General features: G+C 38.9%; 1 protein-coding gene across 3 annotated transcripts in view; it reads right to left on the bottom strand.

Annotated features, from left to right (window-relative positions):
• The window catches only part of golm2 (golgi membrane protein 2), a 63,263-nt gene that overhangs the window by 8,414 nt on the left and 34,878 nt on the right, over positions 1-19,971 (bottom strand). For 2 of the 3 annotated variants that reach the window (XM_078427205.1, XM_078427203.1), the window contains 5 exons: positions 19,100-19,271; positions 15,973-16,047; positions 13,666-13,920; positions 10,336-10,518; positions 4,754-4,921 (listed from right to left, as the gene is read on the bottom strand). In XM_078427205.1, coding sequence (XP_078283331.1) covers positions 4,754-4,921; positions 10,336-10,518; positions 13,666-13,920; positions 15,973-16,047; positions 19,100-19,271 — 853 coding nt within the window. The remainder of the gene's footprint in view (positions 1-4,753; positions 4,922-10,335; positions 10,519-13,665; positions 13,921-15,972; positions 16,048-19,099; positions 19,272-19,971) is intronic. The other variant, XM_078427204.1, reaches the window with a different exon arrangement.

Genomic DNA, 19,971 nt, shown 5'->3' with positions numbered 1-19,971 from the left:
CACCTAATTTTACTCTCTGTATCCCTCTCCTTCCAAGTCAGTTTCTTTTCCTTCCCCTTTCTACTGTCCATTACTCCAATATTGGATAGGGTGTTCCACCCGAGATTGGGGGCTTCCCATTTGTTGCGTTATGCAAGTAAAGTTAGCAACTGCAAGATTAATTAGAAATACCAACCCACAGATGTCAGCCAACACAGACACCTTCCTAAAAACAGTATTTGGCAGCACCTAGAAGTAAGCTGTGATGTGGAAGCAGTTTATTTGATCAAAAGGCAGAGGGAAGGACATCACCTGATGAAGCAGACGTGAGTTGTGTGAGTACATGTCCAAGATCCCACTTAAACTTGGTGCTCAGGTAGCTGAAACTTCCATATCTTGCTGGGAAAGTGCTCTTTATTATGTCAACAGGACATTACAAATCCAGCATGTTGTTTGGAACTTTCTCAGGCAATAAAGCATTGTCTGTATTCCTTGCAGTCAACTTTGGTGATTTATATTTCTGGTCCATCTGTATCATACTGCTGTTTTTGGCTAAACATTGTTTCCACAGTTAATAAACTGCATGCAGGAAGTATATTGTGGAAGGCTGATTGAGATGGCAGTGCTGAGGAAAGTGAGAGTGGGTATGACTGACTAATTCGCCTGTTAAATTAGACTTAGTGACCCACTGTTAAGTGATTGAAATTGAAGAAATGACCCACTGTTCCTGGGAGAAGATGCTGTATTTTTTTCTGTGCAGTTTACAGGAGGAGAAACTTCTTTTACTTAAAAATAGACAGTTTACTGTGAGTCACATAAACTATCCCTCCTACAAACACATTGACTGATAACATTGGCAGAATTACAAGAGTTTCAAATTAAATCAGGACATGCCATCAAATTAATAAGCTACGGATCTTGGTATGAAATAGAATCTCAGGTGAGATACTGGAGGCAAAAATTCCAGAACAATTCAAGTCAACAGTTGCATGTTACATAGAGGTGAGTGGATGTTGGGCTGGATACTGTCAATTGCCTGAAGGTGAACCTCAAAACATTGCACAAAATTGAGAAATAAAATGCAAAACCCACTAAGGACCATTTTAAATTTTGAACAATTTCTTCTGTATCTGTGAAAGGATGACAATGATTTGCTGGATTTTTCTGCAGCATTCAAGATATTGCAATTAAAAATGCAAATGAAAGAAAATGATAATGTTTGTTAAATGTTTCAATGTACAACTTTAAAGAGAGTTGGCTTTAAAATTAGGAAATTGACAATTTATGCAGAACCAATGAATGTGGAGTCAATCTGGCACTCTGTCTAATCAACATTTAAAACTAATTTGAATGAGATGGTAAAGTTAATGGAATCCAGTTAATGTAGCAACATTCAGGACAGTAAACATATCACTATAACTAAACATATGGCGATTATACTTCTCACAAGCTCTATGAACAGCTATTTTTTTTAAACAAGTGAATATTTAAAGTACTATTTTTAACATGAAGAAAATCCATGCAGTCCATCAAGCTGAGCAAGAGATTAATTACTACAGCACCAGGGATCCAAACAATATAGTAACAGACCCATTTCCAGCATCCCTTGTAAGACGAGTGTTAGATGAGCAATGATATCAGTCTCCGGTTAATGCATATGCAGATTAGTGTCAGTTCAGTAACATACACACTTGTAAAAGCAGTGAAGAGGATTACAGTTAAACTCTGTGATTTAGCAGTAAGAAAGTATGAAGGTTTAGGAAAGCAATCTTGGTTACAAACAAGTTCCAATGATAATAATATAAAAGCTTTATGATAAACGTGACTGAATTTAATGCAATGCAATTAGCAAAGATAGAAAAAATTGGAACAAAGCATTATTCTGAGACGGGGTAAACTTAATTGCAATGGACTAAGCACAACCCAAAATTAGATTGTGCGCGGTCAACACTCAACTTTGATTCTTCCTTCATTCTTCCCACCTATAAATTCTAACATTATCAATTGATACTTAACTTTATGGCAAAATAAATGCCAAGACAAATCTGCACAAACCAATGAATGAAGCAATCAAAGCGCAAAGACAATATTCCATATTCACAATGAGAAGTAACTAACATGAAAGCACCGTGCACATCACATTCAAACTAGATAAACTAGTGATACATATCTAAGGGTTTGTTGCAAAAAAAGAAAAGATTCCAATGCATTTTTCTGAGGGGTTGAGGTTTGCATGCAGTTATCAGCAGGCAAACTGACCAAAGCATTGAAGCAGATGGTAACATGCAAAAAAAAACTGAAACCAAATCTAAGTGTGTTATCTGCATGAAGATTTACTTCAAAAATACTTTTATCCATATACTTGACTTACGAATTGGTTTAAAACATTATCAATTTATGAGAGTTTATATTTAGGTTCTTCGACATTAGAGCGAGCACTTAAATTATATTCTCAAATTTCTGAAATTATTTTTTAATAATGTATCTGGCTGAGACAGTGGATGTGCAAAATAATGTAGGGCAGGCAATGTGGCCTTACACAGATTAGAAGATGTGAGAGAAGGCCCATGTGGCTCTTTTTCCAGTCTATGTGAAGTGACTGACCATTTGTACTATCAAATAATTAAAAAAATAAAATGTTAGTTTGGCCAGTCACTGGAGGGGAAAACATTTTCACTGGAACAACGCACAATTCTATACCATTTTGCGGCCGTTTCCACCCCTCCCCCTCATCCTACTTTCTTCCTTGCGGCATAGTCGTTTAGGAAGATGTTAGTTATGCCTGTCATCCTGATAAAAATACTTCCAGTTCAGCTGACACCAGACGTGTCCGCTGCACCGTGAAATGAAAAGGTCACTTTTCACAGCACTTAAAAATCCTGTTGATTTGTACATTAATTCTGTGAATCTACGTTCATTTTCATTTGAAGTGAATGAAGTAAAAACTTTGCTTTGCAAGTCAGTCAGTTCATGCAGCACCGAAACAGGTCCTACGGCCCAACTCATCCATGCTGACCAAGGTGCTTTCCTGAGCTGGTCTCATTTACCTGTATTAGGCAGTATCCAATAGTGGCTTGTAGATAAGCACATGATCAGGTGCAAACAGACGAGATTGGTCTACTTTAGCATCATGTTCGGCCCAGATATTGTAGGCCAAAGGCCTGTTTGTGCTGTACTGCTCCATGTTTTATGTTCTATTCCTCTAAATTTTTCCAATGCATGAACCTATCCAAAAGTCTTTTAAATATGTAATTGTACCAGTCCACCACTTACTCTGGTAACTCATGCTCGTTACCCACCACCCTGTGGAAAAATCTGCTTCTCGGATCCCCTTTAGATTTTTCCCCTCTCACCTCAAACCTCTGCAGGGCCTCTAGTTTTAGACTCCCTATCCTTGGAAAGAGGCTGCAGACAATTACTTTTCTATGCCTCTCATAATTTTATATACCTATAAGATTACCCCTTAGCCTCCTTCGCTCCAGGGAAAGCAGTTCCAGTCTTTTTATAACTCAAGCCACCAGTGACGGCAAAAGCCTGGTGAATCGTTTCTAATCCCAGCATAATCACATCTTTTAAAGTTAGTCTTCATGTTCTTTAGGTTACAAAGTTGTACATCAGCTCTGACTAATTTTCAAAAATTACAGGTATAAGCTAGGAAAGGCTCATGTGATGAGCAGCCGTTTCAGCAGTTACAATTCATGATGTTGCATAAGATACCTGGTTTAATTAAAAATGAGGGATAGGGAAATAAAATATTGATAAACTTCCCCCAACAAGCCACTCAAAATGCCACGAGCAGTTTCCGATTTCATTCAGGGAGTCCCAAAAACTACGGTAGATGGGAAATGAGGAGGAAAATACTAGAATCCTCCGAGGCAGCTGCACGATAACATTGACGAAACTCAGATCAGTGAGCCACCAAAATAAGCTTAAGAAATGCCAAAATAGGAAAATTTAAACTAAAATGTTGAACTAAATAAACAACTGCAGCATCACAAACCAAACCAAGAAACTAAACTGACTTTTGTGTCCAGCCAAACTACAAATAGAGATGGCAGGTACTTTACCTCAAAGTCTGCCACCACTGCAATCTCAAATTAATAGAAATAAACTACAGGCAAGAAAAAAAGTGATCAACATCATTCTACGACTGTGAACTTAAGAGATGCCAATCACAGAATGATCCAGTGTAAAGATCCCATGTAACCAGATGAAAAGGTTTATTTGTACAAATCTCATCTAATGGCCTCGCAAATAATCTGAAACTTTGGTGTACTGAAAAATCTCAAAGTATCTTCAAATAAACTTAGTTTCCACTGGTCTATAATCTTTCTGTTCTTTAATTCAATAGAAACTAGATGATTGCCCTAGCTCATTCCAGGCACATTTCCTGAAAATATCACATGGACTATAAACACTATGGCAAAACCCAAAGCAAAATGTAGTTAAAACTAATAAAAGGAACAGAATGGGAGAAACTCAGAGCACAAATAGGCAAAAGGAAGGAAAGTAATCAAATGGCTTTTATCTTATGGACTAACCTCCTTATGTCATGGTCATATTACAGGTGTACCCACAGACTTAAGTATTTAAGTTGATTAAAAAATGCATTCTTCCAAATATAAACAAAGCTAATAAAACTGATATACCTTGTGGAGAAAGTCCACAGCCTAAATGAAAATTACTGAATGCTTGGCGCACTGAAATATTCAGCAGATAACACACTCAGATTTATCACAGCTCTCAGTTTCAAGGAAATCAGGCCCAAGCTCACCTTGGACGTCTTCTTCCCCACCATCACCATCCTCTTCCTCATTGTAAGCCAATTCGGCCTGCTTGTCTGCCTCGTACTCACCCACATTACCATCATCCCCATTATAATCCGCCACTTTAGAGTCATGCTGCGGATCAGCTGGGGATTCATTTTCATCAAAGAACTGGCCTGAGGAATCCCAGAAGAGAGAGAGAGAAAGCAGAGGGGGAGAAAAAAAAAGAGACAGAAATCTACAATGTAAATGGAGAATAAAGAATTGTTTTTATTATTGCAAGTGGATGCCAACAGAAACCAGACCATCTTCACAATTTTCCTTTTGGAATTCTGAGTTTAATTCTCCATAGTTTCAAAGCACAAAAATTTCCAAAAGCATGAAGTAATGAATTCAAAAATCCCAGGCCTAGTTGATAGTTTTTTTCTTAGCCCCCTGACACCTTTCCCCCTTTAATCAGTGACATGCTGCCACAGTGCTTTTCTCAGCCTGTTCGGGATGTAGAGTGTTATCGGTTGGTCAATATTGTGGATTTACAGCTGTGATTTTTTTTTTTTTTTAACTGAAATCTGAGAAAATTACAATTAAAACAGTTGGAAGTAACAAATAAATAGTCTATTTTGTCCAAATAGCCCATGCTTGCATTCAAAAAGCCATAGAAAACAGAAGACACTGCAAATCTGAACATTAAAAAATGAAAATGCTGAAAATATTCAACAGGTCATGCATGTAGCATCTGTGGGGATAAAGCGTTAATATTTCATGTTAACAACCATTAATCAGAAAGGTTGATACCCCTGTCTGCTGAGTATTTCCAGCATGTTTTTATTCCATGCCCACATTCAATTAAGAATTCACAAGAATAGTTAATCATAGCTCCCATTAAATTACCAATCCTATTAAATTCCAATATTGAGCAATAGCTATGTCAGTCACACAAAAACCATTCAGATCAAATTGGGGTAATCTGAACCTAGTGCTTAGATTATGAGAACAAATTTATGTAGCATTTACAATTATATTTAAGGCCATTAGAATTCATAACTCTGAAATGACTGTGACAACAATGAGGACAAGTATAAAAGAGATATTTATAGGCTCTGGACAGTCCACTAACCATTTAGTGTCATATACACCACACTTTGCAAGCAGTAAATGCTAGGATTTCAGCCATAATGCAGCTCCACCATAAGAAATCATTCCTCTGACAATGCTATTTATTTGAACTGAATGTGTTTTGCATTTCAAAACTTTAATGCATCAGTATGTAGCTCATTTTAGATTGTTTCATTTGTTTAATGGCATTTAAATATTGTGGAAGATGTCTCACTTGTTTCCTCTTGCTGTTCGAGAAATCATATACCCCTGATAGAACAGACTTCATTTAAGAATCGTCTCATCAGACAACTCCCTTTTCTACTGCAAGATTCTAAAGGAAAAATAGCTGAGTTGTAATTGATAAATAAAATGGCAGGGAACAAAAGGTTCAGCTGTCAGAAGATTAATTAGACAGGTCAGGCAAGTATAAAATTCAGTCGGGAAAATTGCAAGGAAATACATTTTTTTTTGGGGGGGGGGGGGAAGAACAATAAAAGGAATACACAATAAATGCTAGAACAGTTTGGTAGAACAAAGATTTTGAAGTACATGTGCACAGAAAACAGAAGGAAACAGTATAAATTTAAAAGTGGTTAAGGAGGCAAGGGGATGTTTCCAATTACTGGTTGAAGCAGAATAAAACAGCAGGAAGATTATGCTAAAATACACTGAGATACTAGTTAGATCAAAGCCAGCATATTTGTATAGTCCTGGTCACCATACTAAAGGAAGGAAGTCATAATACTAAAAAAAGGTGCAGGGAGATTTGAAAATGCTGCCAAGAATTTTAGTTATGTGTAGAGATAAGCTAAACTGGCATTGTTTTCCTTGGAACAAGGTGGTCAATGGGGTGGGGGGGGGGGGGGCAATGAACTCAATTTCAAGGGTGGAGGAGCCAAAATCCCTCAACAGATTTACAAAGCAACATATGAGCCACAGCATACAGCCCCACTAACCAAGCACAAGGAGCAGCAAATAACCCGATCTGCTCTATTTTTGCTTTACATGGACATAGGGCTGTCTTTAAAGTGGTTTAATGTAGGCATGAAGGTTCCTTCATATAATCTTCTAACCTACAAGGTGCCTTACATAAAATCATTCCCCCGCATCACCTTCCTACCAACCATTCACTTTAAGACAAAAATGAAATTTAGAAATACTTTGTAATATTTTGCTAATCTTTTCCTGGATTGCTTAAAATTGAATCAATTCCTGGAGCCTCAGGCTTGGCAATCTTACAAAACATCCACTGGGGATAAAGCAAGACTGTTGTGTCCCCCTTCTCTCCCCCCCCCCCCCCCCAATAAAACAATGGTTGGTTCATTGGCCTTTGTAAACAAAATGCCTTATTATTCTATTATTCCAGAGGACTAGGATGTAATATCTTTCAATACCAAACCTGAAAGCTGTCAATCCAAATCATTTTATATAATATTAAAATCTAATGCTTGCTGTTATGCAACTGCATATTAAATTATTCTATTCACAAAATATAATGAGAAATAATTTGGTAGATTTACACATTATACGTACCTAGTGGAGACAGTACATACTACTACTGAAACATGGGTTCAAGTAATTTGATGCTTACTTAGCCATTACACTGGAAATATGAAAGTGACAAAAGCACACAATTATTGCTGCAACTGCACAGGGCTTGGGTGGTTCCACATGACGTACATTGAAGATCATTTTCATCTCTTAAGGAAGGATATGTAGTCTTAGTAGCATTGCAACCAAGTGTCACTAGACTGATTCCAGGATCCAGGATGTGCACTTCTAAAGAAAGATGGAGCCATACAGCCCATTCATTAGAAGTCGAAAAGTGATCTTAATGAAATGTACAAAATTCTGAAGAGGCTTAAAAACGAATGCATAGAATATACACTGTTAAGAGATTTCTACAAACAGGGGTGTGGTGCTTTGTCACAAGGAAGGGGATCAGCCACTTGGGACCAAGGGCTGCAGTTACAAGGAGATTGGGATAGACTGGGTTTATTTTTACTGGAATGTAGGAGACCAAGGGTGATCTTGTGGAGGTTTATAAAGGTTATGCACAATATATACAGATAGGAGAGACAGGTAGAATCTTTTTCCCTAGGCAGGAAAATCTAGAGGGTAAAGGTTCAAGGTGAGAAATTTAAAGGAGATCTGAGAGTGGTGTTTATCTAAAACAAACGGGCAGAGGTGGTGGTGGAACCAGATACAAGTACAATGTTTAAGGTTTTTGGACATGGACATAAATAGTACTGGAGGAGGGATACAGGCCGAATGTAGGCAAAATAGGATTAGCATAGATCAGCATCACTGTCGGTAGACACAAAATGCTGGAGTAACTCAGCGGGTCAGGCAGCATTTCTGGAGGGAAGGAATGGGTAACGTTTCGGGTTGGGAGTATGGACACGGCGGTCCAAAATTTGTGCTGTATAATTCTCTGAATTTCTACTCTGAGTGAAAGGCATTTTCAGAAATTTCTACTGGATAGTTTGGGAGGAGGAATCTTTGAACATATTCAAAGTTGAGTTCAATTTCTGATGTATGGGGAAAACATGAATATGGGGATTAGGAGGAACGTGGGGCAGAGGCCAAAGATCCAACATGATCTTATCAAAAAGCACAAAACGTTGAGGCATCTTAAGTACTGCTCCTATTGCTCCATCTTCTATGAACTGAATCACACCTTATCATCCAAGTTTTGGCCTCTGAACATGCTTCATCTGACATTTACAGTTTGGCTTCTCACCTTGTGTAGCACCACAGCATAAGTTGTGATCACACCATCTGAACAAGCTTACTCAGATATTGACATCTTCCATTGTGAAAGAAAATAACTGCAGATGCTGGTACAAATCAAAGGTATTTATTCACAAAATGCTGGAGTAACTCAGCAGGTCAGGCAGCATCTCAGGAGAGAAGGAATGGGTGACGTTTCGGGTCGAGACCCTTCTTCAGACTGATGTCAGGGGGGCGGGACAAAGGAAGGATATAGGTGGAGACAGGAAGATAGAGGGAGAACTGGGAAGGAGGAGGGGAAGAGAGGGACAGAGGAACTATCTAAAGTTGGAGAAGTCAATGTTCATACCGCTGGGCTGCAAGCTGCCCAAGCGAAATATGAGGTGCTGTTCCTCCAATTTCCAGTGGGCCTCACTATGGCACTGGAAGAGGCCCATGACAGAAAGGTCAGACTGGGAGTGGGAGGGAGAGTTGAAGTGCTCAGCCACTGGGAGATCAAGTTAGTTAAGGTGGAATGAGCGAAGGTGTTGAGCAAAACGATCGCCGAGCCTGCATTTGGTTTCGCCGATGTAAAGAAATTAACGCAGGCTCGGCGATCGTTTCACTCAACACCTTCTCTCAGTCCGCCTTAATACAATATAATACAATACAATATATCTTTATTGTCATTGTACCCAGGGGTACAACGAGATTGGGAATGCGCCTCCCATACGATGCAATAATTTAGGTAATTTAGACAGCAGCAACCCAACGAAACGAAACAGTTAACCAACCTGATCTCCCGGTGGCTGAGCACTTCAACTCCCCCTCCCAGTCTGACCTTTGTCATGGGCCTCCTCCAGTGCCATAGTGATGCCCACTGCAAATTGGAGGAACAGCACCTCATATTTCGTTTGGGCAGCTTGCAGCCCAGCGGTATGAACATTGACTTCTCCAACTTTAGATAGTTCCTCTGTCCCTCGCTTCCCCTCCCCAGTTCTCCCTCTATCTTCCATTGTGAACATCAACTTAACAATTCATAAATAGAAATGAATGCCAGGGATAGAATCCATGACTTTAAAAAGGGTCATATAACCTATTGTCATGGTCCAATTATCTATTAGCCTTTAACCACAATCAACTAAAGATTGTGCTTTAGCTTTGTGTACAGTATCACTGGATATCGTTCTTTTATCACTAAACAAAATCAATTGTTAAGATAGTTAATGACATGTATTTGCCTTGGACACCATCTAGATTGCTCACTGCTATGCATGACCCCACAGTTAGGAGTTGTTTAAAGCGAGCCTGTAGCCCACTGACATCCAATTGTCTGCTCCTGCAACTGCCAAAAGGTAAATTTATTTAATAACACCGCTCCAATCTGATCCAGCCGTAAGGGATTTCCATGCCTCCTATCTGCAAAACAAGGACACTGTTCACACACACCATGCATGGTTTCCTAAAATCCTCCAAAGTGGTTATATTTTCTTTATGAATAGAGATAGGTTAAAAAAATGTATTTTGTTAAAAACACCAGACAATTGCAAGAGATCCTTGAAATTGATTTGTTGCAAAGATTATGATAAACCAATGATTAAAATATGTCTCATTTAAAATGTTCTAACTCAGAGGTGTGTACTGAAAGTGCAGGTTTTGATTTTTTTTGCTTTACAATGGCAATTAACAAGCTGCAATAAATGAGTGGTGTAATGTAGAAACAGGGACAGGTATGGCAAATTAGCTCCCCATGAAATCATTACGAACAAAGAACACTCACCTCGTTGACCTTTAACGTGCTCTCTCAGTTCATTTGCTTTCTCATGGCCTTTCCCACCCTGACGATGAAAATGATTTGACAATGCTTGGCCAGGAATTAAATGTAGAGCTTGATTAGACGGCAGCTGCATGACAGACTCCTCCGTTAAATGCATGAATTTTCCTTGATGCTGGTTACCCAAGACTATATTTGTGAGACAAAGGAACACATTTTAATTCAGAGGTACCTTTTTGTAATGCACTGTTATCACATTGTGTGTGCAAACAGAACACACATTTCAGATTATGAAGATACACAAAAAGCTGGAGTAACTCAGCAGGACAGGCAGCATCTCTAGAGAGAAGGAATGGGTGATGTTTCGGGTCGAGACCCTTCTTCAGACTGGTTAGGGGCAAGGGAAACGAGAGATATAGACGGTGATGTGGAGAGATAAAGAACAATGAATGAAAGATATGCAAAAAAGTAACAATGATAAAGGAAATAAGCCATCGTTAGCTGTTTGTAGGGTGAAAATGAGAAGCTAGTGCGACTTGTGGGGGAGGGATAGAGAGAGGGAATGCCGGGGTTACTTGAAGTGAGAGAAATCAGTATTCACACCACTGGGCTGTAAGCTGCCCAAGCAAAATATGAGATGCTGTTCCTCCAACTTGCATTTAGCCTCACTCTGACAATGGAGGACAGAAAGGTCTGTGTAGGAATGGGAAGGAGAATTAAAGTGCCCAGCAACCGGGAGATCAGGTAGGTTCAGGCAGACTGAGCGAAGGTGCTCCACGAAACTTTCACCCAGTCTGCCCTTGGTCTCGCCGATGTATAACCGTCCACATCTTGAACAACGGATACAGTAGATGAGATTGGAGGAGGTGCAAGTGAACCTCTGCCTAATCTGAGAGGACTGTCAGGGTCCCTAGACAGTGTCGAGGGAGGAGGTATAACGACAGGTGTTGCATCTTCTGCAGTTGCAGGGGAAGATACCTGGGGAGGGGGTGGTTTGGGTGGGAAGGGATGAGATAACCAGGGAAGTTGGGCTGCCTAATCCAACTTGGCATTTGTTTAGTGAAGAATTAAGGAGTTTATTCCTCTTACCATTTTCAGTTCAGTGTTCAAGGCACAGCAGCTTATTACAATCATTCTTCAGTTTTTCTAACTGTTGTATGTTCATGGTTATTTATTGTAACTTTTAGGAACACATTTTGCCAGATTTAAACAATGAGCTCCTATCCTCATAATTGGCATTCCACAGAGGGTACATATTATGAACTGATCCACATCTGTCTCAGTTATTTTGAATACCACTTAAGCAAATTGTGAAGCAGGTTTAGAGTGACCATCAGAAGTACCATTTTAAATTCCAAGAAGTCACACCGGCACCTCTATTTCCCTGAGGCGACTGAGGAAATTTGGCAAATTTCCAGTGACACTTACAAAGATGCATCAGAGAAAGCATACTGTTGGGTTGCATCACAGCTTGGTTTGGGAACAGCTCTGCCTATGATCACAAGAAATTGCAGAGAGTTGTAGACATAGCCAAGTCCTTCACACAGATCAGAAATTCCACCATTGACTCCATCTACATTTCAGACTTTGTCGTAAAAGCAGCCAACATAATCAAAGACTTGCCCCACCCCAGTCATTCCCTCCTCTCCCTGCTCCCATTTATGCAGAAAGTGCAGAAGCTTGAAAGCGTGCACCATTAGACTCAGGAACAGCTTCTTCTACTTCGTTAACAGACTTCTGAACAGTCCTCCCAAAAGCTAGGGTACTGTTCGATTCACATTGAGGACATTGGACTCTGTCAAAGGAATAGATGCATTACAATATTGAAAACTATATTCTGAACACTATCTTCCCCTTTGCTCTATTTATTGTACCTGAATTTGAACTGATTGTATCTATGTATGGTATATCTGATCTGTTGGGATAGCATGCAAAACAAAGCTTTTCACTGTACCTCACTACATGTGACAATAATAAACCTAAACACTAACAGAATTATAGAGTAACTGCAGTATCAATAGTCAAGGGATGCGATGTGTCATAAAAATAATTAAGCTTGCTTGGTTTACAACAGTAATCATGACCAAATCCAATTCAGAGCTTAGAAATCACTTCTTACTGAGATTTTCACATTCATTAAAATAAATCATGAATTCGTAGGAGAACTAATTTCCAGCTACAAAGACCGAGCCAAAATGCTCAGTACAATAAATAGTGTCATAGATTCATTACAGTATAAGAAACGTGCCTGCTCCTGGAAAATCAATCCTATAAATCCCAATTTCCCTGATCTTTCCCCACAGCTCTGCAATTTCTATCATCTCGAGCTTGTACCATTCCCTGCCGAAAGGCCTGGCTGACTGCTTCCACTGTCTCTGCAGCCAAACAAAACTGCAATGCACAACCCAAAAAATAAAGTATATGGAAAGTCCAGAACAATAAGGCCAACTGATGCAACAGATTTGAATGTTTGTGTAGTATGTAGTTATGTAGAAGATAGTTACTTTATTGTCACACGTACCTAGATATAGCAAAATGTTTTGTTTTGCATACAATCTAGTAAAATCATACTTTTCATAAGCACCATAAGAAAAAGAATATGATTTCCTCTGAGGTAGCACACAAAGATTTGCCACAATTTCAGCACCATATTGTAGACTTGATTAATCAGCGAGCATCAATGTGTGGAACAAATTAGTTAAATCACCAATTTCAATCTTGGGATATTTGGTAATCTAGCCGATAGGGTTTTCGCTTCAAGTTTCACATTTAGCTATTTATGGCGACATTTGCTGGTTATGAAATAAAGTTCATATCAAAAATGCACTAAATAGGATCCATTTTCTACTTATGGCTCCCCAAAGGAGATGTTCCTCTATATTTTATAGTTTAAAAAGTTTTGGCTTTACAGTCAGTCAGGTTGCAATTTCTGGGACACGCATACAGCAATTGTTACGTCACCCAAGTAATCTTTAAGTGGGAGTAGTATTATGCTTTCTACTCCCAAATAGAAGAATTTGGGTCCAACTGTCTAACACCAGTATCCTATATTATTTTACAGGACTGCTCTTGTTACATCTGCCTGCTGAGAATCAGCAAATGTTACTGGGAGGGGAGTGAATGTGGCACAGGGTTGGCGAAAGGGTGAGGGAATAGATGAAAATGAGGAACTGATGTACATGCTGATTGATAGTTCATCAATCACTATCACAAGAGTGGTAGTTTAGACAGTGCCATGAGCCAAGACAATTCAGGTTGTTACACACCAATTTAGACAGGTGCAAATGCCTAAATAACTTTGTTTTAAAGACCGAGTGCTCCACAAATGACATTTACCTTGCTGCTGATTCTGAGACTCTCCAAATTCATCTGCTCTGACATGAAGGTCATCATCTTCCATGTTGGCTGGGTCCTTAAGGTCAGGATTTGGAATGTTTATATTGACTTGTTTCTCTGCTGGATTATCAAGCTGCACAGAGAGTTTGGGTGGAGCCTGCATAGCTGGACCCCAATGGTCAGGTTTTACTTCATTCTCCATGCTCTTAGCTGCTGGTTTCTCAACCCTTTCAAAGTTCATCTCGTCTTTGTGATCTGAAGGAATAATTTAGTACAATGTTAATCATTTCCGCTCTATCCATTTAAGCAAACAGTTAAAACTTTAGTTAGATAAAACTTTAGTGAGATAAAATGATCCGCAATTTGCATCTACACAATTCTGTAGAATTAATGATCTAGACTCAGCACACACACAAAACAGAGAAGGAGTTAATGTCCACTGGCAAATGAAACACCTTTCATCATATAATCAGGCCGAAATTGTGAAATAAACATCTTGGTCTCATAGTCACCATCTTCTGCATTGCCATTACTCACCACTCCCTGGGCAGAATTAGCAATAGTTGCAAAACTAACTGGACCTATAATCAAAGTTTGACCGTTCCATTTACAATTAGTTGTAATAGATTGTGTATTAGTGCAGCAGGGAAACAGGAGACACATTTGAGGACCCTGGTAAGGTGAAGAGTAGTTCTGGAGCTAAATTCCAGAGTATTCTCATAACAAAGACTCAAGAATCTTTTAGATAAAGAAAATGAATTTTGCATTTCAACCTGGAAAGGAAGCAAATGCAATGTGACCTTATCAAGCTACAAAGATTATTTTGGATAATTTAAAAATATTAATTAAATTAATATCATTTATTTAAATAGTAGTCCTAAGATTTGAGACATATAGCACTTGCCCCGTACCTGCCCTTCATGTCTTTATACTTTATCTCCCCTCTACTCTTTTGATTTATATGAGGGGTCGCAATCCAAAAGGTCAACAATGCCTTTTTTCTCCACGGAAGCTGCTCTGCTGAGTTCTTTCAGCAGATTGTTTGTTGCTCCAGGTCCCAGCATCTGCAATGTTTCATATCTCCATGTCTCAACTCTTAAATACTGCCATGACATAAGGAAAGCTCAGGAAGTCTGAATCAAGATGGGCTGAATGGCCTTCTTCAGGTAGACACAAAATGCTGGAGTAACAGCAGGACAGGCAGCATCTCTGGGCAGAAGGTTGGTACAGAGATAAGGAAGTGAAAGGTGTGAAACACAGACAAAGGGGATGAAGGGCAAGGAAAATGTAGAATAGATCATTGTAGTTAGGAGAAGGCAACAACAAACATCACCCATTCCTTCTATCCAGAGATACTGCCTGTCCCGCCGAGTTACTCCAGCATTGCGTTTATCTTTGGTTTAAACCAGCATCTGCAGTTCCTTCTGCAACATATGGCCTTCCTCAGGCTTGTCTACTAACATTTAAAAAACTGCTCTAAATGCTATTTTGCGTACAAGTTTCCCTATTCTCATATTACCACAAGATGGCACTGCAACCAGTGTTTTGCTACAATGTTTTCCCCATTTTCCTGTCCAAACCCTTAGCATTCAATGAAAAGCACAACAAAAAATGCATTTTAATGTAGCACATCTGTCTTTCAGTGAGCCTCTTTTGTTGGGGACAGGGTGAGTAAATTAAAATGCCTGTAGCTATGGGCTGCAAATATGCGTAACTGTAATATAAAAACCCATCTACCTCATTAATGTCCTTTTGGGAATGAAATAGGCCATTGTTATACAGTTTGCCCTGTACATAACTTCAAGTGCAATGCATTTGCAGACAAAGTTCCACATGGTAGGCTGCTCTGGAAGGATAGATCACATGGGATCCAAGGAGAGATAACTGACTGGAGAAAATTGGCTTCATAGAAGGAAGCAAAGAGTGATGGTGGAATGTTGCTTTTCGGACTAGAGGCCCATGAAGGTAATGAAACTAAATACATTTCCCAATATTTGCATAAATGTTAAACAGTTTGGGAAATTTCCAACTAATTTTATGATACGATACAAGTCTTAATGAAATGGCCACACTCAAGTGTATTCATACAGTGTAAGAAAGAATTGCAGATGCTAGTTTAAATCGAAGGTAAACACAAAATGCTGGAGTAACTCAGTGGGTCAGGCAGCATCTCTGTAGAGAAGGAATGGGTGACGTTTCGGGTCGAGACTGATGTCAGGGGAATTGGCAGGACAAAGACAAAGATAGAATGTAGTCGGAGATATAGATAGAATGTATTCATACAAAAAATGTGTTCCTTATACATACCAACCAACATGGACTTTTCCTGTTCATTTTCTTCTATGCCAGGCATTCCAGCATCATCGTCTGCTTTGCCCACATCTGTAAAGACAATTAGAATTTTAAACAATCACATTACCAAAAAGAATTAACAACTTGGCAAAAAGATCATGATAAAATCAAAAGACAACTTCATTTGTAACAAGGTTTCTTAGACGAGGATGATCTTGGCCAAGTTCCCATTTATCATCGGTCGAACCATAGTTGGTGCAGTGATGGTGGTGTGAGCTTTCCCTGCACCACTCCCATGACTGGGATAATGACATGCCCTCAGTTTCAGAATTCCAGAACATCGACCTCCATGTACAAAATACCAAATACTTAATGTCCGAGACAGAATTCTGTGAAATGATAGTGCTCTGCAAGATGACAGATGTTGGAGCAGTAGGGAACTATAAAACTATTCTTCAAACTGCTGGAGTGCCTGCAGTACATCATTCATACTGCCATTTGTATCATTGGTTCCAGCTTTGGTGTTTAGCCCAAAGAAAAACAATAAAAACACGAGACGTGGGGGCTGCTCTTCCATTGGTTGACCTCCTACATGTCTTTTTTGTACTATTCCTATATCCCTCCATTTTCATCATACCTTGAAATCTGTCAATCACTGGTCTGAATAAACTCCATGACGGAGTCCCCACGGCCCTTCAGAAAAGAGAATTCCAAAGAGTGAAGACATTTCTCATCTTTATTCTGAGACCACATTTCCTGATTCTAGAATCTTCAGCCAGTGGGAACAGCCACTCAATAAAAGATTCTTACTGTTATCATTTACAGCGAGATTGCCTCTCATTCAAATGGCAAATTCACCATCCTGGAACAGGTCGAATGATTCTTCACTGAACAAACTTTATGGCAAGTACATCATTCTTTAGGCCCAAACTATTCATAATAGGTGTAGTCTCACCATGAACCTCTACAATTGCAGTAGGATTCAAAGGCTCTTGTAATATAGCTATACTATTTACCTTCCTAACTATTTGTTGCATCTGCATGTTGATTTTCGTTAATTTATGTACAAGTCATTTGTGTATTTCCAAAATATTCCTCTCTTCTATTCTGTGCTCCAAGGGGATGATCACATTTTCCCACAACTATCTACTGTATTTTTGCCCACTCACTCAGCATGTCACGTAGCTTTGAAGCGTCATTGCTACTCACAATCCCTCCCAGTTTTGTTTCACCAATAAACTTGATATTTGTTTCCCTCAGTCAAACTATTGAGATAGATCATAAATAGCTGCAGCCCAAGTATCAATTTCTGCAGTATCCCATTGTTTGGCAATGTGAGAAAGAAGTGTTCATTCCCACTGAAGGGTCTCGACCCGAAACGTCACCCATTCCTTCTCTCCAGAGATGCTGCCTGTCCCGCTGAGTTACCCCAGCATTTTGTGTCTACTTTCATTCTCACACATTGTCAATTCTCATAACATGTCAACAATTATCCACAATTTCATGTGCCCCAATCTTGTTGGCAAACCTATTGAGTGGGGCATCAAAGCTTTCTGAAAGTCCAAATACACCTAATCTATTGTATGAGTCACAAACAAAGAAATTCAGTGTATTAGTCAATCATGATTTTCTTTTCATGAATGGAATTTGAAACTGTATAATTTTATTCTTTAATGTGTTTTGCTATTGCATTTATTTTATTAATTCCTGCTAAAATAAAAACTGAATAGAAATAACTGCACTGAGGAAACACATTCCATCAGATTCAGAAAGAGGTTCTTCCCTGCAGCTCCCAGACCACTGAACAGACCTCTCAAAAGCTAGGGTGAAGTCCCAATCTTCCAACTATCGTATTACAGACCTTGCACTTTTCAAATATCTGCACTTCCTCTGTAATTGGAATGCTAAAATGCTGTAACACTATTTTCTGCACACTAGTTTTTTTTCTCTGTACTACTTATGCATGGCTTGGTTGGACTCGTGTATAGAATGATTTGATTGGATAACATGCAAACAAAGCTTTTCACTGCATCTCGGTTACACGCGAGAATAATAAACCAATAACGATACCTTGAGAAAGTACCTCAGAACAGGAAACAGATTTCAACACACCAATGGAAAAATATTTATAGCTTAGGAAGCAAAAGAAAGAAAAAGTTCAAAGGGAAGAAACTTTCCTTGCAACCTGTCAAACAATAGAAGGTATACTTTAACAGCCTTTCCAAGTTATGGGAGTAGTCTGGTCTTGGGTACTCTTGAGCTCACGAGTTAGAGATTGTCGAGGGTGGGGTAGTTGGTAGAATGACATGACAAAAAACAATTTTTGGAGGTAGCTTTAGGAACTCCCTCAAGGCCAAAGATGGCAATAAATGAAACACTACTTAAACTGAAGGCAGAAGTTAATAACTATAGATTTTGTTAATAAACTGGCATTGCAAGTATTAAAGGAGCACTAAAAAGCAGGGAAACAGGTGGTTTATTGTTTACAATAGTTTCTTTGCTAATTATGAACATTTCAGAAATCAAAATCACAATGAAGCTAAATCAGATGGACAAAGTTCAAAACAACAATAAAAGATAGTTGGGCTGAAGAAGCCTTTAGAACGATGATAGTGTATTTAATGCGATTTATATTTAATCAAAACCCTTCGTCTCCTGCAGAGCACACACACAGTTGATTACAAGTGTGCTCAAATTAAGGTATTTAAGTCAATACACTTAGTGACAAACTATTTTCTCACTCAATGCTTTGACCTCAATCAGTAAGTTGATGCAAAGGTGACTGTGCACATCTACAGCTCTTAGGGGAACTAATTATCACAACATTCTCATCAACTTGAGGGGTAGAACTTCATTATAACATTTGATTACAAGTATCAGAACTGCATTCCCATTTCCTTGGAAAGGAATATTTTGCATATTGCATTAACATAATACAAATGCTGCATCAAACTGGAATAATTCATTTCTCTGAAGCTCAATTATACATTCAAAAAATGAACCTGAAAGAAAATTACATTATATTTATGAAATCTGGGGTTTCCATTATTACACACAAAAATATTCAAACACATTTACCTGACGGGTAGAAGAACACTGGTTAGATTGTGCAAGGACATGACTTATTACATGTGTTTCTTACTTAATAATTCCATATCGCTGTCCTGATGAGATTGCCGTTTGCTTCCATCAAGGTTAACGACGGGTTTATTGTTCTTAACAATCTGTTGCAAATTCTCAGGATTTACTTTAGCTTTCTTGTGATCCCAGTCAGATTCCTGTGCATCATGTGCTTCCTCCTTCCCCTCTCTAGGCTATGCAGCAAATTCAAAGAAAATGGTAGGTGTGATTAGAGGCAAAGTAACATTGCCAAGCATTAGTAAACCACAAACACTTGCTCAGTTGAGAAACTTTCCTTACCCCCAAAATCAATTTCTTCTATGAACTTTGTACTCTCTTGTGTAGGAAGAAACTGCCGATGCTGGTTTACACCAAAGCACAAAGTGCTGGAGTAACTCAGCTGGTCAGGCAGCATCTCTGGAGAAAAGGAATAGGTGATGTTTCGAGTCGAGACCTTTCTGGCTTCTTGTACCCGTTAAAGCAATTAATTCTGGAGACTAGACGCTTTAAATGTTATAGCGGCTCATTACATTCAACATAAGGAAGTCAGAATTACTGACTTACAGTAGGACAAGTTGATTTTTCCATCCCATCTTAACAAGTAGCATCATTGTGCAAGCACTCAGTGGGCAGTCAGGAGACGCGAGATTCAGAAGCACAATAGGGCATTTATAAGCATAAAATCAGTAAAGAGTAATAACTGATCAATGAAACCAATTACCATTAAGGATACGGAAAGAAGAATGGGACACTCAAGAACACTCACTTTATCCATCACCTGGTGCAATCACATATCCCCGCTTTCATAATCAAAAACAATGCATAACAATGATTTGGAATTTTAATGATTCTGCATCTGATTTACTAGATAATATTTGATATGTAACTTTTCCA

Source organism: Rhinoraja longicauda, chromosome 33, assembly GCF_053455715.1.
Source record: "Rhinoraja longicauda isolate Sanriku21f chromosome 33, sRhiLon1.1, whole genome shotgun sequence".
Classification (NCBI taxonomy): domain Eukaryota; kingdom Metazoa; phylum Chordata; class Chondrichthyes; order Rajiformes; family Arhynchobatidae; genus Rhinoraja; species Rhinoraja longicauda.
This window is presented reverse-complemented; position numbering and strand designations above follow the sequence as displayed.